Source organism: Lygodium microphyllum, chromosome 1 (assembly GCF_053477565.2).
Source record: "Lygodium microphyllum isolate KBCC chromosome 1, Lygodium_microphyllum_v1.1.10, whole genome shotgun sequence".
In the NCBI taxonomy this organism is placed as follows: Eukaryota; Viridiplantae; Streptophyta; class Polypodiopsida; order Schizaeales; family Lygodiaceae; genus Lygodium; species Lygodium microphyllum.
Window position 1 is genome coordinate 131334977 of NC_141135.1, and position 26424 is coordinate 131361400.

Consider the following 26424-nt stretch of genomic DNA (forward strand, 5'->3'; position numbering starts at 1 on the left):
AGGCCAGTCCTTTGATGAGCACACATGTTGATATGTGGTGGGAAAGCTCTCATGGTTAATCCACACTCAACCAAATTTAGCATATTCAATTTCTTTTCTTAGTCAGTAATTCAATGCATCTAACATGTCACATTGGATTGCTTAATTGCATGTGTTGAGACATGTTAGGTGTACTTATTTTTGTGGCTTATATTTTGGTAAAGGATTGCTTCTATAGGGATATACTAACTCTGATTGGGCAGGAGATCTTGACACCCAACATTCCTAGGTATAATGAAGATCATTGATCTAAGAAGCTTATTGACAGAGTTATAGTTTCCATGTAGCATACTGACTATGATCTTCCATAACAACCAGAGTGTAATAACACTAGCTAGTAACCCCAGTATTATTTGAAAGACAAAGTATATTGATGTGCACTACCATTTTACTAGAGAGGGGATAAAGTTAGGCACCATTTACCTAGAGTTTGCGTCTTCATTAGATAATAAAGTAGATATCTTGACCCAGCTGGAAACCTTTAGCATCTATTTCCACCAATCAAAGCACTGTTTGACTTGGTAGGACATTTTCCTTTATGTTGTATTTTATCTATACTTTGTATGTATTGTATTGTGTATAAAAGAATAAGAAAAAACTGGCAACAAAAGTCATCTTGTGTTTATGTGTTCCTCTTGTATATATGGTGGGTGTTTGGTGAAACAATTCAAGCAAGTCCCCCCATCACCCGATTCGTGACATGGTATCAGAGTTGTTCCATTGAGAGATGTTGATTTTTAAGGTTAAAAGGCTACTTAGTGTATTGTTGTGCACTTTTTGTAAAAGCTTACAAAAGACAGACTTGCTGTTTTGTATCAATTTTGTAATAATGGCAAAGAACAAGGGGAACCCCATCATTGAGAAGCTAGACAGGAACAACTACCCATCATGAAAGTTTCCTGTGATAAACTTCCTTATTAAAAAATGCCTTTATGAGTTTGTTTTAGGTAAAGAAAAGAAGCCAATGCTAGGTAATCTTGTGACCGACTGTAAAAGAATTAATAACATGGAATGCAATGCAAAAGACAAAAAGGTAATATATTGGTTATCTGCAATCATTGATAACATTATGTTGGGGCACATCAAAATGCAAGAACTTCACGTACAGCTTGGACAATCTTTGAAAATATATTTTCAATAAACACAAAGATATAAAAACAAGGACATGGAAGATTCAATACCTTGAAGAAAGGAAAGATATTTGTAAATGAGTATGTTTTAAAGGTGAGAAGTATTGCAGATGCCTTAACAACTATTGATGCAATGTCTGATAATGATGATGATTTAGTTTCATCTACTTTGGGTGACCTTAATAATGAGAAGGTCTAGAAATCGTTTATAACTTCTATGTATATATGGAAGTTACTTCCAGACTTTGATGAGTTGGTCTCTCATGATCACTGAAGAGATCAACATGCAAGGTGAATCGTTTGAAAGAAGTTATGAATAGGTCTAAGTATTTTACTTAAGTTCAAGAAAGGGATAGGGCAAATCCTCTTCAAGAGACTGCGGTATGGAATATGCTATATTTCATGAAAGAAAAGAGTGACGTGTTTGAGTACTTCAAAACTCTCAAAGTCTATTGTTAAAACAAAAACAGACTTGAAAGTTGAGTGTTTGAGGTCAAATGAAGGAGGATAGTACCTCTCTAATGAGTTCAATGACTTCTTGAGGTCTCATGGGATAAAGAGAGATTTTACTTGCAGGTATATCTCATAATAAAATGAAATTGCAAAAAGAAAAAATAGGAATATTGCAGAAGTTGCACACGCATTGATGACTGAACAGAATTTACCAAAACATTTTTTGTCTGAATCTGTTCATATTGTTGTCTATATTATAAATAGAACTCCCGCAGCTGCAATTCATGGGATGATCTACAAAGAATGCTTTACAAGCAAAAAGCCAAATGTATCACACTTGAAAGTGTTTGGTCATATTGTATATATTCATGTGCCAAATGAGCTACGAAAGAAGCTTGATCCAAAGATTGAAAAATGTATTTTTATTGGATACTCTTAGAGCAGAAAGAGTATCATTGTTATAAACTTATCACATGTGAGTTCAAAGTGAGCAGAGATGTTATTTTTATCAGATGAATAGTTAGTATGCATATAGTGGTAATGCATTGAATGATGATCATCATCATGATAGTTATGTGTAGAAAGAAAAGCAAGAATCACAAAGCCTTAGTGGACCAAAAACATCATCTAATACTACATCTGTAGCTAGCCCTTGGTCTAGCAAACTAAAGGACTCTCTCACATCTTCGGGTACATCTAGTAGTGTTGCAAGTAAAGACAGAGAAAAAGAAAGTGTCAGATGATAATGATATATCTTTTAGATTATGAGCTTGATATTCCTTCAGTCAAGACACCAAGTGTACAAAGAAAACATGGTAACGTAAAGGCTCCACTAAGTGATCCAATGGTACGTAGGTCTAGTAGGGTTAGATACCCTATTAAAAGATTTGGTTTTGAAGATCCATTGGTTGCAAAAGGCTATGCTTAAATATATAGCATAGATTATGAAGAGACATTCAATCCAATTGCTAGGATAGCAATTGTTAGATGTGTGATTGCTTTGGTAATAGCCAAAGATTGGAGTATGCAGGAAATGAATCTAAAGAATGTCTTCTTGCATGGTTAATTGCAAAAAGAGGTGTATATGGAGCAGCAAATAGGTTATGAGGATTTAGAGTATCCCACATATGTGTGCAGGTTAAAGAATACGCTCTATGGACTGAAGCAAGCACCTAGAGCATAGTCTAACAAGATTGGAGAGTATCTTATCAACATTAGCTTTTATGTTTCTAATGTTGATCACTCACTTTATGTGAGAAAAGAATATACCGGTTCGGTCATCATAGTCATTTATGTGGACGACTTAATTATTACAAGTAACAATGACAGTGGAATTACTAAAGTCGAGGACCTTTTGGACAAGAAGTTTAAGATGAAGGATTTGGGTGAGCTAAGATACTTTCTTGGTATTGAGCTGATTAGATGTGATGATGGTATATGAATATTCCAAAGGCAAAGTATGGTATGACAATATGTAAGTCTCTTTCAGTGCCATTGGAGCAAAATGTGAAGTGTTGATATTGGGAATGAGATAGAAGGCCCTACTATATTCAAGAGAATAGTAGGAAGTTTAATGTACATGACTATCTCAAGGCCAAACTTTAGCTATGTTGTTGCCCTTGTCAGTCAGTTTATGCAAATGCCTAGAAAGCCTCATTTGGATGTAGTTAGACACATATTAAGATATGTGAAGTTCACTTTACACTATGGAATTTTTTATAAGGCAGGTAAGAATATACATATGTTTGGATATACACATACAGATTGGACTGGTAGCATATATAATAGAAGATCTACTAGTGGATTCATATTTTCCCTTGGTAGTGCAACTGTTACATGGAGGAGAAAAAAGCGACCTACAATTACTTTATCGAGTATAGAGGCTAAGAACAAAGGTGTTGCCATGGTAGCATGCGAGGCAGTATAGTTGTAGAAGTTATTGGGTAATTTGGATGTGTAGGGAGATGATCTAGTTCTTATTCACGATGACAACATGAGCAACACACGGTTAGCTAGGAACCCAATGTTCCATGCTAAGACAAAACACATTGAGGTGCATTACCACTTTATAAGAGAGAATATACTTGTAGGTGAGATCAACTCAGTATATGCCAACACACAAGATCAAATAGCTAATATTTTCACAAAAGCATTGGGTGCAAAGAAGCTTCAAAAATTTTGAAGCTTACTATGAGTTACAAGGATACAGTTGAGCCTGAGAGAGGGAGAGAGTTAAGATATCAAGCTCAACACATGCAGACATTGATAATGGACCGCCTAGTTGGATGGGTCCGCACATCTATACTTAGCATGTCGATGGTCATTATGACTCTTGCATGACCTCTGACTTATCACTTATTATATTTGGTTTATTGCACCTACCTACGGTTGGCATAGTTATAGCATCAATTGATTAGTATAGTCAATTGTGCATTGTTTGACTTAGTAGGCCACTTTCCTTTATATTGTATCTTATCTATACTTTGTGTATATTGTATTATGTATGAAAGAAGAAAAAGAAACTAACAAGAAAACATTTTGGCCTCCATTTCTCTTCTTGTGTTCTTATGAGTAAGCTTCCTCTTGTGTGTTTGGCACAACAATCAAATCAAGTCCCTTCACCATGCAATCGGTGACATCTCCCATCTCCTGCAGAGAGCATGGATAATCTCTGTCTAGATCCTCAAGAGAGTCTCTATAGTGGGGATATCCTAGAGGTCTATAGCATGGCTACACCTCACAATATAAATGTACCAAGTAATAATACTTGCAATTAGATCCCATCTATGACAACATCCTTGAGTCCACTATATTTGCAAGTAATCTGAAGTGGAAATCTACTCAAATGATGAGAAAGGAATGGCTCCCTTGAAAATTTATTAATATCCTTTGAACGCACGTTATATAGATGATTTCTTATAAGTGGACCCCCCAGGTTACTAGAGCACTTTCATCCAACAATATTTCAAAGAAAAATAGATTTTATCAAAGTTTAAAATGTTCTTTTGAAAAGTTTGTTTATGCAAAAGATGCTCAAAGGCACAGCTGTCCAACAATCAGTGGCTCTCTTAGGAGTAGGTTGAGGAAGTAGTTGGAGAGAAATGTCCACAAAGATTAATCCTGAGGACTGTAACCACTAGTCGGCAGCTGAGATGATGCTGAAAATGGAGAGGCAGTGGGCTGGAAACCAAAATGCACCAGTCTAGAAGTTTGGAACTAGTAAACACAGCAGTATACTGCACAAAAAAACGATGCAGCTGGTCATATGCAGCAATATTTAGCTTGGCAACAGCTAGTGGGAGAGTGAAATCCAAAGCTAGTGAACCAACAAAACCACAAAATGCAGGCCTGAACTGTCAGGAGGAGATGAATGAATAACTTAATGCTCTTTGGACAGTAAAGTTGTGTACATGTGAGGGGGACCATATGTACATGAGTGAAATCCACACTAAAGCTTATATCTTGATGTACAAATTCAAGGCAATACAAGTTAAAGAAATACTACAAGAGGGACCAGTTTTGGGGCTGATCATGTGTCACTTGTCCAAGATTTTTATGGTAAAGTTTTATTTCACATTTTTTAATTTATTTGGTTGCTCTAATTAGTGCTAAATCAGGTAATCTACCACCCTATTCAAGAAGGAAGGCTGGTTTTATGGTCCCATTGCGAGGATACATTGACTCCTTTGAGTAGGTGGGCCCAAGACACCTAATTGCAAGCCAGTGCATTTGCAATTTGCTGAATTTATGATCAGCTGAGTGCAAATCGGCAAGCATGTCATCATCATACTCTATTGGAGAGGGTTTGAACAATGGTGATGCCTCACAATCTGAAAGATCACAAAGCATTAAAAGGAATGCAATGCCCGATCTTGGAATGGGTACACAACATGGGCAGCATGTTGAGAATGTTGGATTGGATCATAAGGTGGCTCCCTCAAGGCCTCTAAATGTTGATGACCAGCAAGGGGAAGATGATTATGATGTCCAATTCAAAACACAATTGAAGACAATAGCTGATATCTTTGCACAACTTGCAAAGGATCCTCAGTTTGTGGAATTTTTTCCCAATGAAGGACAAAAAGGGCAAAAAAAAGATAGGCTACCCAACATTCAGTCCCATCCTTGTCTTGCAAGTTTTGTCCATCAACCCTCTTCCATTAGCTGTCCAACCCCTATTGATTGTTGTTATGTGGTCTACATTGTCACCCAACCTTCCATTGTTGCTAGTGATTAATTGTCATCATCTTCAATAGGCTGTTTTTGTGTTTTTAGTACTTTTGTTCATCAGCCTCTACTCTGGCTGGTGGTTATTGCACTTGGGATCCCGTCTCCACTGGATGACACATCAACACCTCCCTCAGCCTACTCCCATGAGAGCCATCAACTATTGGACAGCTCTACCCTTGAGCATTATGTACATTCTCTCATTCATTTGCAACATTGATTCATTCACTTCATTGTTTTTATGTTTAGGTTTTGAGTCCTGTACGTCATTGTTAAGTCTTTGTGTTTCAGCCGTGGCTATACTTTCTATGTTTCCTCAATGCAAACCCTAGCATATCTTCACATGGTATCAGAGCCAATACTCTTGTAAAGAGTAACCTATATATATTGTGGATCCTTGGTTTTGTGCAAGGTACACGAACGACATGCAACTGATTCATAAGTCTCAAACACCTTCTTAGGTTCCCACAATATCTTATCAGGCTTCTCCATCATTGGAGGCCTTGAGGAGGCATTATGAACTTGGCAAGAAAGATAACACTCCACCTTCACATTCACCTTCTTTTTCTTCTTTTATTCTAGATTTTAGTCACATGACAGATGAGTTTGAGAAGTACTTGCACATCACATATTGTCAAGCTTACACCCCTCCTACCAACATTGCTACTACATCTGGACTGGTTGGTGATACTAATCACCTCTTCCATCTTGGAGGACATATGACATTTGGAACGACTGGCGATCCATCTTCTTCATCTCAACCAGGCCCAATGTCAAGTCCATACAATCCCTTTGAGTCGCAAAAATCAAAACCGTCTTCTATTTCTTCTTTTGGTGTGCAAGATCCAAATGATTTTCACTATGTAAACTTCAATAGAGCCCCAAGGGTCTCAAAGCAAGCATCCTTCAACAAGTATATCTACAACTTCTGTTTCATTTGAGTATGTAAACCACTCTTTTGAAATTCCTCCCATCTCACCCTCTTCTAATCCACACTTAGATTTCCTCTCTTCTTCAATCCAAAACCTCAGTTTGCGCTCCACTTCCACATCCAACACACCAAGAGTTGGATCCTCTCTCCCCGCTCCTAGCACTTTCTCTTTCTACCATATTCTGCCTACCCTCACTTCACTACCTCTTTGCACCATGGTACATCATTAGAGGGCATACCACCCTTTAACACTATGCCTTCCACATATCCAAAAGTAAGCACTCATTTTCACCTTGTAACGGTTGTGCTGGGTATCCCCCTCACTACCCCCGGTTAGTCACCTCCCCATTAATCGACCTTCCAAACACAAGAATTTCTATCCTCTACTTATGGTGTAGCATCACATATTCTATGGATCACTCCTATGCAAGGATTTTCATCTTCTGTCCCACATGTCCCTATTCCTCCTCCATGGGCTACTCGTGCAGTCACCATGCCTATACCTAGTCATTCCATTCCCACCTTTTGATCCACTGTCCACACTTCTTACATGCATGGTGGGCACTTTGGGATTAATTTCCAAGTGTACTCCACTCCTATTATTAAGACATGTATTTTTTAAACCTCACTTAACATGTGGATTAATTTTTAATCATATAATTAAGTAAATATTTCACATGTGAGGTGCAATTGGGGTTAAAGTAAATTTACGAGTCCAGGACCCAAAGAAATCACGAGCTGTCAACGGCAAAAGTTACTATAAGTTATGTTGCACAGGTACTTGGTGATATCTGGTGTTAATTGTTGGCCTAGGTCATTCATTTGGCCATAAGTATCAGTTGGCCAGGGCACCGAAATAATTATTAGATTAATTTTCAGTATTTTAAAGACTGAAAATTAATATTTAATTATGGATAATGCTGGAAACACCACTTGGAAAGGCTGTCACTTGTCAAAAATGCCCATGCAAGATTGAAAAACGTCTTTAGAGGTTAGAGAGAGGTATTTTCAGTATATTCAGCCTGCAAGAGAGAGGGAGGAGATGCTGCTAGTTTTATTTGAGCCATTGGAAGACCTTTTGAGGTAGCCAGGGGCAGGAGAAGACCAATTAACAATCGGTGACAGTATCTACAGGCTGTTAAGACAGGACAACAACAATAATTAACTGATTTTCTTCAATTCTTTGCATCTGCAAGCTGTTGTGATAGGGCAGCAGCTGCATTTGACCGATTTTCAGTCATTCTTCGCGACAAAACTTTGAATTTTCTCTCTCTACAGATTTTTCTCTAATCTTCCAACCATTTCACAGCCTTGCTCTGAAGATCTCAGCATTTAGACCCTTGGAGGCTGAGAAATTGCAAATTTCTCTATTATAAACCCTAATTCACAGCAGAAATTAGGGTTTAGCAACAGCCTTGGGAAACGTGCTAGAAATTGGAAGCTCCAAGACTTGGATTCAACAAGGCTGAAGATGAATTTCAGCTAAATTCAAGTGGAGGACTAGCTAGCCATTGAATTTGGGGCATTGCCATCGTCTATGAAGTGGGTGAAGACCAATTAAGTGCCTGTATCAAGGGGCAAAATAGATTGAAGACTTGTTGGTCACTTTGGACAGTAAGGGGAGTTCGGATTGCAAAGGGAATCGGGAAAATCCCATTGTAAATCAATTTTTTCTTCAATAAAGCTAAAGAAATACCGAAAGAGGCACCAATTTTGAGGTCAATCAGATATACATTTTCCAAGATCAGTAGGTAAATTTGTATTTTCAGATTTGCATTAATTGTTTTCTATTGTAATTAAGTTGTAATCAGGGATTTACCACCCATCCACGGAAGGAAGATTGGTTACATAGTTCCATTGCCGAGATACCACTCAATCCCTTGATTAGGTGGGCCCAAGGCACTTGATTGCAAGCCAAAAGTTTATGCTAGTGCTGATTTTTACTCTCAGCCGAGAAATCACAGCAATATGTCTTCATACAGTGAGATGGATTCAAGCAATGATGATGTCTCTCAGTATGAACATTCACATGGGAATGAAGGAAATGCAATACCTGACCTTGGACAAGGCTCAAACCATGGACAGCAAGCTGAAAATGTTGCTGTTGGGCAAGATGCATGGCCTTAAGGCATAAGGAGGCTGATAACCAACAAAGTGAAGAGGAATTTGATGACCAGTTCAAGAATCAGATGACGACAGCAACAAATCTCTTTGCTGAATTGGCAAAGGATCCTCAATTTACCCGATTTTTGAATGCTCCAAAGAAGGACAACACCTCTTCTATACCTTTGAGACAATAAGATGCACCGAAGATAATGCCAAATCCATCATTTGAAGCTCCCAAAGATGCTAATGAAATAAAACAATTGGTACCTACGGGGCAAGGAATCCAAGTGTAAGGCCATCACGAAAATGCCAATCCAATGGATTTTGGACAGCCGGGCATGCATGCTATGATGGGGCAACCAGGATATTTTGGTGGAAGCACGATTTTTCATGCTATGGTTGGATAAAGACCGCATATAGGAATGTATGGCACAAATCCCTATAGTATGCAACAACCGATGTATGGTGTGCAAGGCCCAATGTATTTGCGTATGGTTGGAAATATGCAAAACCCTATGTATGGCAACATTGGCTTAATGCCTGAGGCACAAAGTAGCATGTTTGGTATTGCATCTGCACCCCCGAATGCTTATGGGGCTCAAGGAATGAATGTTGGTCATGCAAATGCTCCGTTTGGCGTTAGTTTTGATGTAAATTCAGCAAATGCGCCCTTTTTGTAGCAGCTAGTGTATGACAACTTGACACCCAAAGGGGCAGCAAAAGACTATGATGAGGATCGAAAAGAAGTGAAGTTTGAGTCCTTCAGTGGTGTACAAGATAGACTGAAAGCTTTGGCTTTCATTCAGCAATTTGATGCAACCTATTCAAGGGGAAACTTCACGGAGTCCTCAAAGATTCAAAAGGCAGCCACTTTCTTAAAAGGGAATGCATGACAGTGGTGGTCCACTCTTTTGATGCAAGATAGAGCACCGTCAACGTGGGTACAATTTAAGCAAATGTTTGCATCGAATTGGTTAACAGGTACCTTTAAGGTGGACATCATGACACCTTGGAATAAGCTAGATGCTAAGGAATGTAAGAATTTGGAGGAATATAATAAGAAGTTTTGGAATGCATTGCTGCCTATTACTTCTTATCGCCCCGTATCCCTTCATGAGCAAGTGGAAAAATATGTTTGTGGACTGCCCAAAGGAATCAGGAATTTTTGCATTAAATCCACCGTATCTAGCATGTCTCAGCTTATAGAGACTTCTGCTACAGCCGATGCTTTGCCGCATGGGAAGAATTCGGACTTTCTAGAGAGTGGGGAGAAGCCGAATAAGAAGTTGTTTAAGGCTGAGAAAAGGAGAAGATCTGAAAATCATCCTGAAAAGAGGCCAAAACAACAAAGAAAGGGCCCAAAAACATTGCCACAATGTAAGGAATTGATGGCTGCAAATAAATGTGTTATTTGTGAACAGGACGGTCACATTGCAAGGGATTGTCCTAATAGGCAGCAAGCTAGAAAATCAAAAAATCAGGGAGATTCTAAAGGAAAGAAGCCCAAAACATCAATGGGATTGGTGTCCAATGTTGTTACTGATCAGCCCAATGATGATGCTACTGAGTTGTGCAAAGCATGGGGCAAAATTAGAGATCAGTATACATTGCAAGGGATTGTCCTAATAGGCAGCAAGCTAGAAAATCAAAAAATCAGGGAGATTCTAAAGGAAAGAAGCCCAAAACATCAATGGGATTGGTGTCCAATGTTGTTACTGATCAGCCCAATGATGATGCTACTGAGTTGTGCAAAGCATGGGGCAAAATTAGAGATCAGTATGCATTGATTTTCTTTGATAATGGTACATGAGCCAACTTTATCTCTATTGACATGGCTGCCCGTCTAGGCATCAAGAAGGAGGATGAGATGGAACCCATAGGAGAAGTTGAAATGGCATGTAAAGGCTATGCAGAGCACATCACACCGCTCATTGGAAAGCTTCAATTGCATATACAAGGATATGTGGACAGCAAAGAGTTCTTCATTGCTCCACTTGAGGGTTGTGATGTATTGCTTGGTATGCCATGGTGTACCGTATGCATGCAGTGATTGATTCTCGTACAAAAAAAACCAATATTCAGCATAAGGGAAAGATACTCACACTTGACGTAAAGTTGAAAGGTGAATCTGTCCCTATTGTATCTGCAGCTGCCATTTCCAAAATAATTAAAAATCACCTTTTAGCGTACTTGGTTTTTACTAAGGATAAAGATGATAGTGAGAATGTTGGGAACATGTCTAAGTTAGAGAAGGATCGCATGTCATTTTTTAAAATGTATGTTGATTGCTTCTCTAAGTCACTTCCAGGGCAGCTACCGCTTGAAAGACTAGAAGATCATGGCATAGATCTTATCCCTAGAAGTAACCCACCTAATAAGCCACCCTACAGAGTCAGTGCAGCCCAACAAGAGGAGATTATGAGTCAGATAAATGAGCTGTCAGAAAAAGGGTTGATTCAGCCTAGCTCATCTCCTTTTTATTCTCCAGTGCTTTTGGTGCAGAAAAAGAATGGTTCATGGTGTATGTGCATTGATTATCGTGCTCTGAACAAGATCACAATAAAGAATCACTTTCCGATTCCTCGGATCAAATATGTTATGGATAGATTGCAAGGGGCATCCATATTTAGCCGTATAGATTTGAAAAGTGAGTATCATCAGATACGCATTAGACCAGAAGATGTGCCTAAGACAACTTTTAGGATATATTTTGGATTGTATGAGTTTCTTGTTATGCATTTTGGACTTACGAATACTCCTGCCACTTTTAATTGGATGATGGATTGTATCTTCAGGCCACATAGAGGATTTGTGGGCACTTTCTTTGATGACATGATTGTCTATTTAAAGAACGAGGCAGAGCATAGAAAACACTTGGATATTGTATTCAATGAACTGCATGACCATAGACTCGTTATCAATGACAAGAAAAGTGAATTCTTCTTGTATGAAATCCACTTTTTGGGGCATATTGTATCGGCTGATGCTATTCGCATGGACCCTGCAAAGGTTGAAGCAATACGATTATGGCCGCCTTTGAGGAATGTGCATGAGATCACCAGCTTCTTGGGTTTATGTTCTTACTGCAGGAAGTATGTACGTGGGTTTGCTGAAATTGCATCTCCATTGCATGCCTTGCAAAAGAAGGATATGCCATTTAGATGGACAGCAGTGGATATTTCAACATTTGAAAAATTGAAGAAAAAGATGACTTCAAATTCCATGCTTGTGTTGCCTGATCTAAGAAAGTCATTCATAGTTCAATGTGATACATGTGGTAACAGCATTGGGGCTGTTCTTATACAAGACAGTCGAGTTGTGGCTCTTGAGAACCGAATTCTCCATGGTGCAGAAAAGAATTTGCAGGTCTATGAGAAAGAGCTCTTGGTTGTAATTCATGCACTGTCTAAGTGGAAACATTATTTGTTGGGGGCTGATTTTACAGTGTAGATAGACCATCAAACTTTGAGGTACTTCCTGACACAGACAAAGTTGTTAGAGAAGCATATCAAATGAGCAAATTTTCTCTCTATGTTTCATTTTCAAATTGTACATATTGATGGTAAAAAGAATGTTGTGGCTGATGCACTCTCACATAAGCCACAAATTTCAACTGTTAGCACAGTTTATCACACTAAGTTGGATGTCATGAAAGAGCAATATGTTGCTAATTCGAACTTTGCTAATGTTTATGATCAGCTTTGCAATGGCCAGAGGCATGGACACTTTGTGCTAAGAGATGGATTTCTAATTATGCATGGTCAACTATGTGTCACAAAGCAGTTAAGGCCTAGAGTTATCACTGAAAGTCATGCTCCTCCATATGCAGGATATAGAGGTATTGATGCCACAATCAAGGCAATCGAGCATTTCTTTTATTGGCCAGCTATGAGGCATGATGTAGAACAGTTTGTTAAGACATGCATTGTATGCCAGAAGGTAAAGCATGATAGGCAAAAGATGCTGGGTTTGTTGCAGTCCTTGCCTATTCCAAATAGGCCTTGGCAGAGCATTGCAATGGACTTTATTTTTTAGCTTCCTAAGACACCTACACGGAATGATGAGATATGGATTATCATTTGCAGGTTTAGCAAACAAGCCCATTTCATTCCGGTGAGAAAGAAAATAAAGGCTGATCATATGGCACGATTGTTTTTGCAACACATCTTTAAGTATCATGGTATGCTAGAGTCGATCATTAGTGATCGAGATCCCTGGATGACCAATTTATTTTGGAAGGGCTTGTTTGAGAATATGGGTACCACACTGAAATTCTCATCATCGTTCCATCCGCAGACAAATAGTCAGTCTAAGGAAGCAAATTCCACAGTGTTAGATCTTTTGAGGTGCTATGTTTCATACCACAAGACACAATGGAAGTAATATTTGCCCTTGGTTGAGTTTGCTTACAACAACATAGTGCATAGTTCTACGGGCAAAGCTCCATTTGAAGTGGTTGAGAGTAACAAGAAGGCACCACCTATTCTGCAAACTAAGGATAAGATCTTTGAGACTGATTGTCATGTGGAAAACTTGGATGTAACCTATGCAAAGATAAAATATGCAATTCAAAGATCGTAAGAAAAGCAAAAGAGGCCAGCTGATCACCACAAACGTGCTTTGCAGTTTGCAGAGGGTGATTACGTACTGCTGCATTGGGTATTGGAGAAGATCAATGATGTGGCATATCAGCTGAAATTACCTCCACATTGGCAGATACACAATGCCTTTCATGTTACTTTGTTGAGGCCTTTTCATGGTGATGTGCCAGAGGATATATCTACTAAAATTCAGCCTGAGGTTGAGAAGCTAGATGAGATTTTGGTACCTGAGCAGATTTTGGCACATAAGGAAAGAAAGGTCAAATGTAAAATTTCCAGGAGATACTTCGTGAAATTTCAGAATTATTCACCAATGGATACCAAATGGATGGAAGAGAATGACTTAGCAAACCATCCTCAGTTGTTGCAGCTTTACCTAGATGCCTTTCAGTTAGAGCCGACTTTAGTTCGTGCTCCGTCAAGCTCAGCAGAGCAAGGGTCTGGAGTATTGCCTGATGCTCAAGGGGAAGGTAGCACTTCCCCTCCTCCAATTATGGACAACTCTCGTATGTAGTGGATCTCGAATGTATTCAGCATGCATCCAAGGTACTGCACTGACAATATATTTGCCATGAGATCACTACTTAGTGTACTAGTCACTGTGAGATATATGCAAATGAGTATGAGTTTCACCCGGGCACTAGAACTATACTTTTGCATCAGCTTATGATCAATTTAGCATGAATTTTGCCTCAATTTTGAGACAAAAATTATCATCAGTTTCAGCTCAGTTTTTTGTCAGCTTGAGAACCATTTATAGTCACTTTTTGGATGAGTTGTGCATCAGTTTTTGCACTGATTGCTGGTCAGTTTTTGCAATGAGTTTGTGATAAGTTTGGGGTCACATTTGCAGCAGTTTGTGATCAGTTCTTAGATCAACAGGTGATCAGTTTATGATCAGATTATGCTCAATTTTCAATGGTTTACATCTAGTTCCATGGACAACAGCATATGTTATGATCCCATTGATGTTTTAGCCATGATTTATGCTTGGTTTTTGCTATACTATGGTTTGGTTTTGCCAGATGAGTTGAGCTCATGAGAAATGGACATGTCACATGATAATTTGGCAATGCTTTTGAGATTCTTTGCGAGTCTTATGCTATGTTATGTTGGCTGGTAATTTTCAGCATATGTTGGGCATAGGAATGGTTGAATAGCAATGCGCAATGTTGTGTTGACTATGATGCCCTCTGGAAATTCTAATGTAGTACTTTGCGTTTGATGCATTTGGCAGTGCAATCGAGGACAATTGCAAGGATTTCAAGGGGCAGGGCTATCATGAGGACATGTATTTTCGAAACCTCACTTAACATATGGATTAATTTTTAATCACATGATTAAGTAAATGTTGCACATGTGAGGTGCAATTGGGGTTAAAGTAAATTTACAAGCCCAAGACCCGAAGAAATCACAAGCTATCAAAGGCAAAAGTTGCTATAAGTTATGCCGCACAGATACTTGGTGATATCTAGTGCAAATTATTAACCTAGGTCATTCATTTGGCCATAAGTGTCAGTTGGTGACACTAGAGAAGTGGTATTTAATGATACCTAACGCCAATCTGATGGTCAAAGATGGCGCAGAGACACTCAAGAATGGAAGTTGCCTAGCCAATTTAATTATTGAACTCTCAGATTATTTTTCAGGGCACTGAAATAATTATTAGATTAATTTTCAGTATTTTAAAGACTGAAAATTAATATTTAATTATGGATAATGCTGGAAAAACCACTTGGGAAGGCTGCCACTTATCAAAAATGCCTATGCAAGACTAAAAACGTCTTTAGAGGCTAGAGAGAGGCATTTTTAGTGTATTCAGCCTGCAAGAGAGAGGGAGGAGATACTGCTAGTTTGATTTGCAGCCATGGGAGGACCTTCTGAGGCAGCCAGGGGCAGGAGAAGACCAATCAACAACAGGTAACATCATCTATAGGCTGTTGAGACAGGGCAATAAATAACTAATTTTCTTCAGTTCTTTGCATCTATAAGCTGTTGTGGCAGGGCAGCAACTGCATTTGATTGATTTTCAGTCATTCTTCACAACAAAACTCTGAATTTTCTCTCTCTACAGATTTCTCTCTCATCTCCTAGCCATTTCACAGCCTTGCTCCCGAAGATCTCAGTATTTGGATCCTTGGAGGCTCAGAAATTGTAAATTTCTTTGTTGTAAACCCTAATTTACAACAGAAATTAGAGTTTAGCAACAGCCTTCGGAATGCTTGCTAGAAATTGGAAGCTCCAAGACTTAGATTCAACAAGGCTAAAGATGAATTGCAGCTAAATTCAAGTGGAGGACTAGCCAGCCATTGAATTTGGGGCATTTCCATCGTCTATGAAGTGGGTGAAGGCCAATTAAATGCCCAAATCAAGGGGCAAAATAGATTGAAGGTCACTTTGGACAACACGGGGAGTTTGGATTGCGAAGGGGATCGAGAGAATCCCATTGTAAATCAACTTTTTCTTCAATAAAGCTAAAGAAATACCAAAAGGGACGCCAATTTTGGGGCCAATCGAGTGTACATTGTCTAAGATTAGTAGGTAAATTTGTATTTTCAGATTTGCATTAATTGTTTTCTATTGTAATTAAGTTGTAATCAGGGATTTACTACCCATCCACGGAAGGAAGGCTGGTTACAACTCCACCCTATCCTCATTGCCCACATTATCCTTCTTACAACATTACCACTCCTATTGCTACGGCCAAGAATGCCTTCATAAAAAAGATTCACTTTAATAGGTTGAATTTCACTACTTGGTCAAACTTCATGCATGGAGTGCTTGAATCACAAGGACTTTGGGGTCTAGTAGTTGGTCTTAAGCCTATGCCAATTGGCTCACCATGAGCACATCCATCAAGGAACAGCCCGTAATGCCACAACCAATATTGAGCTTATGCAAGGGTTGCTTCATGGGTTCCACCCTCAGTTACAACGTTGCCTCCTTGCATTTGAGTATTGGAGTCATCTCATTGACCACTATATAGCACAAGATCATACTTGGTGTATAAATCTATACTTTAAGGCTTAGCAGTTTTCTATTAGGGAAGGGGATGATCTGAAAGTTAAGTTGACAGTATATCAGAAGTGACTTGCTAAGTTTGCTACTACTGCCTCATCGAAGTTAAATGACAATCAGGTTACTTTTTTTTTTAAATAAGATACTTACAAAATACTTCCACTTCACACATTATCTAATTGCTCCAATTGCCAACCTTCTATGAGTTCAAGTGTTAGTTCTTGTGTTACACAAGGCTACAAAATCAAGTCTACAAGAAGTTCTCCACATACTCTTATTCAAAGAGGGGTCCGGTTGCCTCTTCTTCCCAAGGGAAAACAAGGGTGGCATCCCTTCCTCCAATAGAAACAAACAAATAAAACCCATTTAGCAACAACTCTATAACCAGACTTCCTTTTCGAATAGGTAGTAAATAACCTGATTTAACACTAATTACCTCAAGCATAAAATTCACATAGACTGAAATGCATACTTTACTATACAATCTAGGACATTGGACAACTTGGTGGCCCCAAAACTGGCACCCCTTGTAGTATTTCTTTAACTTTTATTGCAAATGGATGGAGTGCAACTAAGATCCTCTGACCTCCTCCACTAATCCAAGTGTCTCTTACTGTCAAAATTAACTAGCAAGTCTCCAAACCAATTTGTCCTTGGTTTGCTTGGGGATTGGCCTTCACCTTACTCTTTAAAGACAAATTCAGTCCCAAATCTGATATTAGCTAGCTAGCCTCTTGAATCTCCCTGAAATTCCTTAATTTCACTTGCTGGAATTTAAGTCCTAGGCTCTCAATTCTGAGCACGTATCTTGAGACAATAGTCAAAACCCTAATTTTTGCTATAAATTAGGGTTTACAACAAAGATTGACTAAAATCTCTTCCTTTGATGACTCAAACTACTGGAAAATGTTGAAATAACTTGATAGACTGTTGAGGGATGAGAGAGAATGTTGTAGAGAGAGAAATTTCAAAGTTTCATTGCGAGAAACACTGAAAAACTACTGCTACCCTACTCAAACAGCCATGGAAGCTGTCATCTACAACTTAGGCCATCTGAAAGTCTTGCCCTCTCTTGTATACTATCATCTGCACTAGAAGGTCTTTGGGCTGCTGTCACCTACTCCTGGAGGGCTCCAAACTACTATCACATGTTGTAGGACTGATCCATGGTGGCTGCAAATCACATGAACAACCTCTCCTTGCTCTCTAACAACCTCCTTTAATCTCAAGATGGTTAAAATAGACTCCACTAGTCCCTCAAAACATTTTTTCCACTTACATGGGCATGCTTTGCCAAGTGGCAACCTTCTAATCCCATTATCCAGCATTACCCAACTTATTAAAATTATTTCCAGAATATTAATTCTAAGAATTAATTTGATAATCATTCTAGTGCTCAAAAATTTAATTTTACCAGCCAATAATTAAATTGGCTAGGCCAATTTGTCTTCCAAGTATCCCTAAGCAATTATTAGCCCTTAGATTGGTATTAATTAATTAATCAATGTCTAGTCTCTAATGTCACCATTGACATTAGTGACTAATAAATTAGTCTAGGCCCAAATCTAACACCAAGTACCACCTAGTCTTAGCCAGTCATTTCCTGGACAGTGAGGACGGCAGTGCCACGTCAACACCTACAGTTTGACAGTTTACTGCAGTCGGCTGCATCTAATGCAGTCGACCTACTGTAAAAATGCGAAGACCAGAAGCCTGACCAAAGAGAGCCCAAACATCTAATGCATTGTGAAGGTTATCTTTGTCCGCACGCAGAATCATAAAACTGTCATCAGCCAAGGATTGACCAATGAAGTGCTATCCAGAGGGACGCAACAATCCAGCCAACTGAGTAGAAGCTGCCATATGAGATAGCATCGAAAGAACCGGATGAGTCGCAAGGGCAAAGAAGAGAGGACTCAAAGGGCACCCCTGTCTGACAGAGCGGGCAAGGACAATTGGCTTGGTAACGCCTCCATTCAACATGACCCGCGAAGATGCTGCAACACTAATAGTGTAGATCAGACGAGGCATCCGGGCACCAAAGCCCATAGCAGACATAAGTTCTGCAATGAAAGACCAGTCCAGATAATCAAAAGCCTTTTCCAGGTCCAATTGAACCAGTACGACCTCCTGATTTGAATGCCTTGCATAATCAATTGCCAGTTGCGCATTTAAGACATTGTGCAAAATGTTCTGCCCTTAATAAAACCATATTGGAGAGGATGCACAATGGCAGGAAGATGCTTATGGAGGCGATTCGCCATAACTTTGGAAAAGATTTTATACATAGAACCCATCAAAGAAATTGGGCGCCACTGTTTCAACATGGATGGAGAAGGATCTTTTGGAAGCAGTTTAATAAGACCTTCTTTCCAAGAGGAAGGCATAATCCCCGTTTCCATACCCGTTGAAACAAAGCCGTCAAAGGTTTCGCGAGCTGGGTGGCAAAAAACTCAAAGAACTCATTGGTAAGACCATCCCAGCCAGGACTTTTATCCTTAGGCAAGTGTAACAGAACATCCATGACCTCCGACTCACAAATATCTGCCTCCAGAGTAGATTGCATGTCCTGAGGAACCTGATTGCGGACCAGATCATAAAAAACTGAACGAGCATGAGTAATTTGGCCTGAAGGAGGAGAAGTAGAACCTAGAAGGTCGAGGAAATAATTGCTACACATATTCACAATCATCTACGGATCAAGAACCATTTGACCTTCTTCATCCTGGAGCCTCATCATATTCTCTCGAGCAGGAGAGGCATGGAGAGCTCGAAAGAACTTATGGGTCTGACAAGCACTGTCTTGCAGAGTGTCCGTCAGATGTTGTAATTTGACCTACTGATAGGATTTCAACTGAAACTCTTTAATAAGATCAGCCAGACGCGTTCCCAGTGATAGCAGAAATGCGTCATCGGGAGTGTCCACCAGCAAAGAACGAACCAAAGCCAGCAGATCCTCGGCTGCTTGTCGGCGCCGCTGACAAAGAGAGGCATGATGGATCCCATACTGGCGAGCAACCCGCTGCACATTGGAGAGCAATTGTTGAAAGGAAGCAGTGCCCTGAGATGAGAAATCCAATAAGAATCGATCAATCAATTGCTGCATATAGCCCTGGAAGATTGCATGCTTCAAATAAGACGAGTTGAAACGCAAAGGGAGTCTATCCAGAAATTGCTTGAAAGGTGTAATGGGTTGTGCAAGGAGCTCAAGCTGCAGAGGGAAATAATCCGACAATGCATATTGTTGTAACACTTTCATTTCGAGCATCTCAGGAAGGAAATCATCATCCTGCATGATGTATATGCGGTCTAACCGCGACCATGTTGTGGCATACTGGGCAGAATGGAAGGTAAACCCTGTAAAAGAAGGATACAGCCAAGACCAAAGATCTTGCTTAAGAACGGCAAAAGCCAACTGCTGCCACGTACGTCTTTCCGACGCATCCATTACCGAATGTTCTGATGTGGACTGTAAAGAATCAACACACATATTAAAATCCCCCATCAAAAAACCCCGTCTGCCAAGGGACAAGGAACTCTGCAAGGTATGCCAAAGCTCCCGGCGAGATAGAGGATCATTCGGAGCATAGAGGCCAAGTAACCATAAGATCTCTCCTTCGAATAAAATTTCAATCACCACAAAGCGGCCATGTATATCATTCTTGATAAGAACCGGCTGATATTTTTCATGTACAATCATAAGCACACCAGAATACTGCCTGGAATGTGTCCCTGCATAGAACAAACAAAAACCATGGCAATCCACAACTTTACCTACTTTACTATGACTCTTGTGCTCAACAACACACAAGACATCCCATTGATTCTCGTGCAATATTGTCCACATGGCATGTTGCTTGTGGCGAGAACAAATTCCTCGCACATTCCACGTAGCTATCTTCATGTGGATTCAAAAGAGAATCAGGTACGAGGCACAGCTTGCCTCGATGAGACCTTTTCGGCAAGAATGTCTAGGACACCCTCATCCAAGAAATCAGCTAACACAGCAAAAGAGTTCTGACGACCAGATTTGGAAGTGGATGGCATATCCGCTGACTTGGGGATGGAGCGGGGATAACGACGATCCCATGGGGTAATGACGTTACCTCGAGTATCAAAAGCCAGCTTAGCGGGTGGACCCTTTGGACCATCTGAAGACACTCTCCTAGCTGGCTGTTGACGAGGAGCAGAGGAAACCATAGCAAGAGCAGAGTACTCTAAAGACATCATTTCTTTCCTGCGCATATACGTACGCATGGAATCTGCTGAGGCAACAAGCACAGTATCCATCATGCCAGCAACAAGCCTGTTGCCTTTTTTTGCGCGTACATCTACCCAGTCATTGCCACCAAAATCCAAATCCGAGACCTGTTGTTTACCTTTATTCAAAATTTTAGGTGGCTGGGTGGCATCTTGCGACGGCGCATCACACACCATATCTTCCATGGGCTGCGCAACATGCTCGGCATCTGAAGTGTGGTGCTTCTCTGGGCATTCAGCCATAAAATGCCCCAATTTTCCACATGAAAAGCAATGTCCTGCAAAGTTGCCCCATTTCAAACGAAAATGTAAAGGATGCATGCCAGAGCAGTTAATGCGTAACCAAGCAGGCCTTTTTCGAGCAGTGTTCCATGACATACACAGGCGGTTGCGATTCATGGCCCTTAGGCTTGGGGGGACTAGAATAGTGCCCACAGCGGCCATGGCGTCTTTTAGCAGTGGCCAATAAAGACAGTTTTCCACTTCAACCCACACAGGGCATTCATTTCAGCAGACGCTGAAAATCAGCCATGGGGCGCCATGGCACCACATGGACCAGACGGCAATCAACGAACAATGGCAGTTTAGACACAAGAGCAGCACGGTGTGTCTCTGATTTCAACAGCACCTCAAAAAAACCCCGGGGGCCAACAAAAATCTCTTCAACACATTCCTCTTGTAGCAGACTGTGTAGCCACTGGCGAATACGGGAAAGCAGCAGGATCCTACCAGTGAAAAAAAGTATCACAGCACGTTCATAGAACACCGAAAAGGAGCGCAAGACATGTTTCGGATCCACAGTGTCTTCCAAAACATCTTCCGTTGCAGAGTCCGAAAAGACTTCCTGATTATGTTGAACATAATCGCCCAGCAAAGTGTTGGCAAACTCCAACAGGTGCTCCCAATCAACCTCCTGGGAGTCCACATAATCAGAAGCAACCTGAGCATAGGAACGATCCTGGTGATCCATTATCCCTGCCGAAGTATGCTTGGTGCGTTTGCCCGCTGGCTGGAGGTCAAGAGCAGGGGGCATCTCCTCTGTGCGCGGAACCATGTCCTCTGGTTCCTCGATGTCAGAATCCGGACCAAGAGCTGCCACCGTTTGGTCTATGAAAGCCAGATCTAGGCCAGCCATATTGTATCAGTATGTATGTCGGACAAAGGCCGAGTGAAAAAGTCGCGGGGGGCAGACACACGCAGGCTTCTCTCTCTCTCTCTCCCTCTCTCTCTCTCTCCCTCTTTTCTGTACAGAGTCACTGTCCAGGGGCGTATTCTGCACGCACAGCTGATGAAAGCGGAGCTTTACCTGTCAGCCTCAGTCGTGGCCTGTCCCAAGAACCCTGGTGGCAAAGCACAACCCTAACAGTGCAGGGGCAGGAGGGCAGAGCAACGGCCTGGCAGTCGACGGCAGAGCAGGATGGTCTGGGGTGCAGGGCAGGGGTCCGTTATCAGCCGAAACCCTAACGGGCAGGGCGAAGGGGCGAGAAGCAGGCGCAGAGGTCAGAGTACAGGCGGGTGGGGGACGCAGGCAAGGGGCCATTCGACAGCAGGGGGGAGGACTCAACGGCCGTGGAGGGCGTCAGGGGCAGGCGAGGGGACTGCAAGCGGCGAGCAAAAGGAGTCAGACGGCGTCTGCAGACGACGCAGGTCAGGCGACGTCGACGGGACAACGGGCAACGCCAACGATGGCCAAGCGACGACGACGCGGATCCTCTCTCTTTTTCGTAAAAGGTAATTATATTAATTACGAAAAAAATACACGATTACTAGATTACAAGATACATGATGACACAAAGCCATCATATGAAGAGGTTTTCTCTTTCTCTCTCTCTCTCTTTTTTCTGATTGGCCCTAGGCCAACATGTGGGGAAGCCCCGGAGTAATGCACTGAAAAAGTTACACCAATCATGGCAACGACCCAGAGGCAATTGCCATATGCCACGGATGCAAATCCTCTCGAGGGAGCAAGTTGGAGTGTCGGATGATATCCAGCTGCCAATGCAAGAGCCCTTTAAGCCTGGCAATATGTCGGGGTACATTAGAGGCCGCGGATCCTCTCTCTCTCTCTCTCTCTCTCTCTCTCTCTCTCTCGCCTCTTTTACACTTGACGAATGATACCTGACAAAGGACTCCTCTCTAATACTTGACGGATGACGCCTAAGGCTTGTACTAATGGATCTATTGACAGATGATGCCTGACACAACTGATGTGAACTTTGCTCTCTCTCTCTCTCTCTCTCTTTCTCTCTTGTTGGTGTGCTGAGTGCTCTACAGCCTACACAAGCTCTTTCAAGTTTCATACAATCCCCTTGTCAAATTTCAATGTTTTTTATGCTTATTTTTCAAAGTGTAAGCTTTGTTGAAACGTTTACAATTCATATTAAGGTTCAACTTATAATTCTTATATTTTTCTAGTTTTCTGAGAAAATTACAGCAACATATGATTCAGCCCGAGCATCTGAATCATACTTTAGTCATACTTTCGTATCCGTATACATATGGAAGTATAAATTGTATGTTATCAACTATGCATAGAGTTCTCCACCATCGCTATCTACTATCTCGCGCCTGTCTACAAGCCTTTTGCTGCTGATTCAGAGACACCTACCAGTTGGCAACTGCTGTCTAGGCTGGAAGAGCCTGCATTTACTGCATCCACAATGTCTATTGCTGCCATACAGCCTGCCAGCCTGCCGTCCAACCTGCCACATCAGCCCTAAATCTGCCTTCTTCTGTTTTCTGCATTTGCTTGATCTACCACATCATCAAAATCTGTGTTTTGCAGCCAACTGCATCATACAGCTCTCACGTCATCAGCATACCTGTGTTTTGTCATTTTGCATCCTCTGCTGTCCGTCTGTCTTCACTGATCTAGCCATCAGCGGCTGCGTTTGCTGCTGCTAGACACATTCAGAAGCTCCCTACTGCATCTTGGGATCCATCAGAGTACGACGCACTCTTTTGCTCATGCTCTCTGCCCCCCCGGTCCTCGAGATGTGAGAGTTCAGGGTTCAGTTTTCACCTTGCATAGTGTGTTTACTGCATAGAGCATTGTATTTATTCATTCATTATTCAATTTTATTATCTTCTATATTCATTGTCAGTTTTCACCTTGCATAGTGTGTTTGCTGCATTGAGCATTGTATTTATTCATTCATTATTCAATTTCATTATCTTCTATGTTCATTGTCTCTATGTTAACCCTAACCCTGACTGTGTTTTTTTATCAATTTGTGTGTTTGTTGTACAATAGTGTTTCTATTCCTTCCACACATACTTGATAATGTGATAATCCTCTAAACCTACTTGGATATTGCAACCAGTACTATGTAAGATAATAGATACCCTAGTTTACAATGCCTCGATGTTTGCACTAGTTGTGTGATTGGATTATATGGTTTTCATGCACAAAAGTTTTGATAACACTTGAAATCAATTAAGATTGGGAATAGTGCTGCCCCTGCACTTGCAGCCTCTCTTGGGCTTCATATCATGCTTCACTACAATCATTCAAATAGATGCCAAATAGGAAATGAAAATCATCATTTCTTTGTATGAGTAATAGATTACCTGATTAAAAAGCTCATAAATTTCTGTATCCTTCAACCCAATCGCTTGAAGAAGCCATTGCTTAGCACTCACTGGAACTGTAACAATACCAGGTCCACATGATTTCCATCTGATAGTTCTTGTTTGACGGCGATCCCCCTGTTGGGTACAAGGTCTGACCTTCAATAATGCTTTTCCACCTTCTCGAGAACTTCTTGTCATTCTTTTCAAGAACTTAGGGACCCTGAGTGCCATATCAGAGTTCTCTAAGGTCTCTCTTATGAATGTAGGACTTACATTTTTCCTTGTGAATTCTCTGCTTGACATATCTTCACCTGGAACTCTCGGGGTGAAGACAATGTTTGAAACATCATGCTGAGTACTATAATCCTTTTCTGATGTTAGCAGGCAGTCCTGATTACCCTTCTTGAATATGATGGAGTGATCCTGATCATCCTCCTGCCATGTTTGAGATGACAAACTACTCTCCTGTAAGTTTTGACCTGCATTTTCCCTTTCTTTCGCCTCCTCTTGAATGAGGATGCTGGAGTCACCTTGCACAAAACCATGGGAGACAGAATGCAGATCAAGTGATGACTCATTATTGTTTGTGTCATGTTTTCTTACACTACTTGTGAAATGTATCTGCATGGAAAGATTGTGATCATGAACGTAGAAGGCATACAAAACTCTTCAACAACCAGGAACTCAACTGTCAGCTAAACAAAACCAGCTGAGCCTCCAGCTGCCTGGTACATGCATCACTAACATGACCGCTGCTTTAGATGTCCCAGTTTACAATATCAAGGGTCACTGCTTTAGATATTCCAATTTTCTTTATCGGCAGATGCCTCGGACCTGAAAAAATTGAACTTCAAGGTGTCCTTGCAGATGCAACATGAGTTGATTTACAGGTTCCAGCTGAGGCATCTGCACAATTTTTCATTTCATACTAAGATATACAGAGCTCTAAGAGGATATTCCTCAGAGCTATCACCAATTTTAGCATACTCTTCAGGCAACAGGAGGACAACTATAAACCTTTATTTTGTCACACAGCTGCACCGGGAGCCACCTTTTTCCCTGTCCATTGGGCACGAAAGCAATCTCTAAGAGGTACAGTAATGCAGCAAAGCCCCTGATCCTTTTGTCCCTTCAATATATCAGGGCCCTCATTGAGATGGTGAAGGTCCTGCTGCAATGTTCATATTGAGCAGACATGATGTGCCCATGAGCCTCCAGATAAAGAGTGGGCCAATGAGTGACCAGGGTCCCAAACATTCGACTTGACACCACAGATGCCTTGTGATTAATGATAGTGAGCATCAAGTTTCCAACTGTATGCAACAGGGGTTATCATGTAGGACTCTTTCTCAAGTAAAGCTTCTTCCTCCCCACGCCGAGACGATGTTCAATCTTGCAAAAGAGATGATGTACTCACGTGTGCCTCCAGACGGAAAGAAGCCATTAATTCCGATAGATAAATCTGGTGTACTCACGTCTGTTCCAATCTTGCACAGAGATGATGTACTCACGTGTGCCTCCAGATGAAAAGAAGCCACTAATTGCAATGGATCAATCCGTGCGAGGATGTTGACACCATCCGAAGTGTCAGCTTTCGCTGTGATGATCCTGTGCATCGCAATTCAAGATTGTTGGACGTGTAAGGTTTTGCAGCTCGCTGTTCATTTGAGATTCTGAGAATCCATGAAGTCGTTAGTACGACCTGCATACACCAGACGTGCGCGTAGAGAGAGCGAGCGAGCGAGCGAGCGAGCTGACGGTTGCATGTTAGTTCAAAGGTCTGCTGTAATTAATTCCTCTTTTTATCGTTGCTATATGATTTGACGTCATATCAAGAAAATATGTAAAAACGTGTGACATTACATTAATAGTTCATATTAATACAGTGTGCACTATGCACATTAGGCCCTTGGGGTAGGTAAAGCATCTCATAGAGGATCTCGTGCTCATGTGATGGTGCTACCTTTTTCATTAACCCACGAGGGTAGGGCTATGAAGAGACATTTGCTCGGTCTCGCAAATAAAGAGACATTTGATTGGTTTGCCAAAGAAAAAAGGTCTCTATAAAATTAAGCAAATAAGCTTA

General features: G+C 40.9%; 1 protein-coding gene across 3 annotated transcripts in view; it reads right to left on the reverse strand.

The window, feature by feature from the left end:
- Positions 1-26078, reverse strand: part of LOC148041691 (uncharacterized) — a 231643-nt gene extending 205565 nt beyond the window's left edge. For 2 of the 3 annotated variants that reach the window (XM_087681323.1, XM_087681305.1), the window contains exon 1: positions 24336-26078. In XM_087681323.1, the coding sequence (XP_087537449.1) occupies positions 24336-24965 (630 nt within the window). In that variant the 5' untranslated portion in view covers positions 24966-26078. The remainder of the gene's footprint in view (positions 1-24335) is intronic. The other variant, XM_087681314.1, reaches the window with a different exon arrangement.
- Positions 26079-26424: the final 346 nt, after the last annotated feature.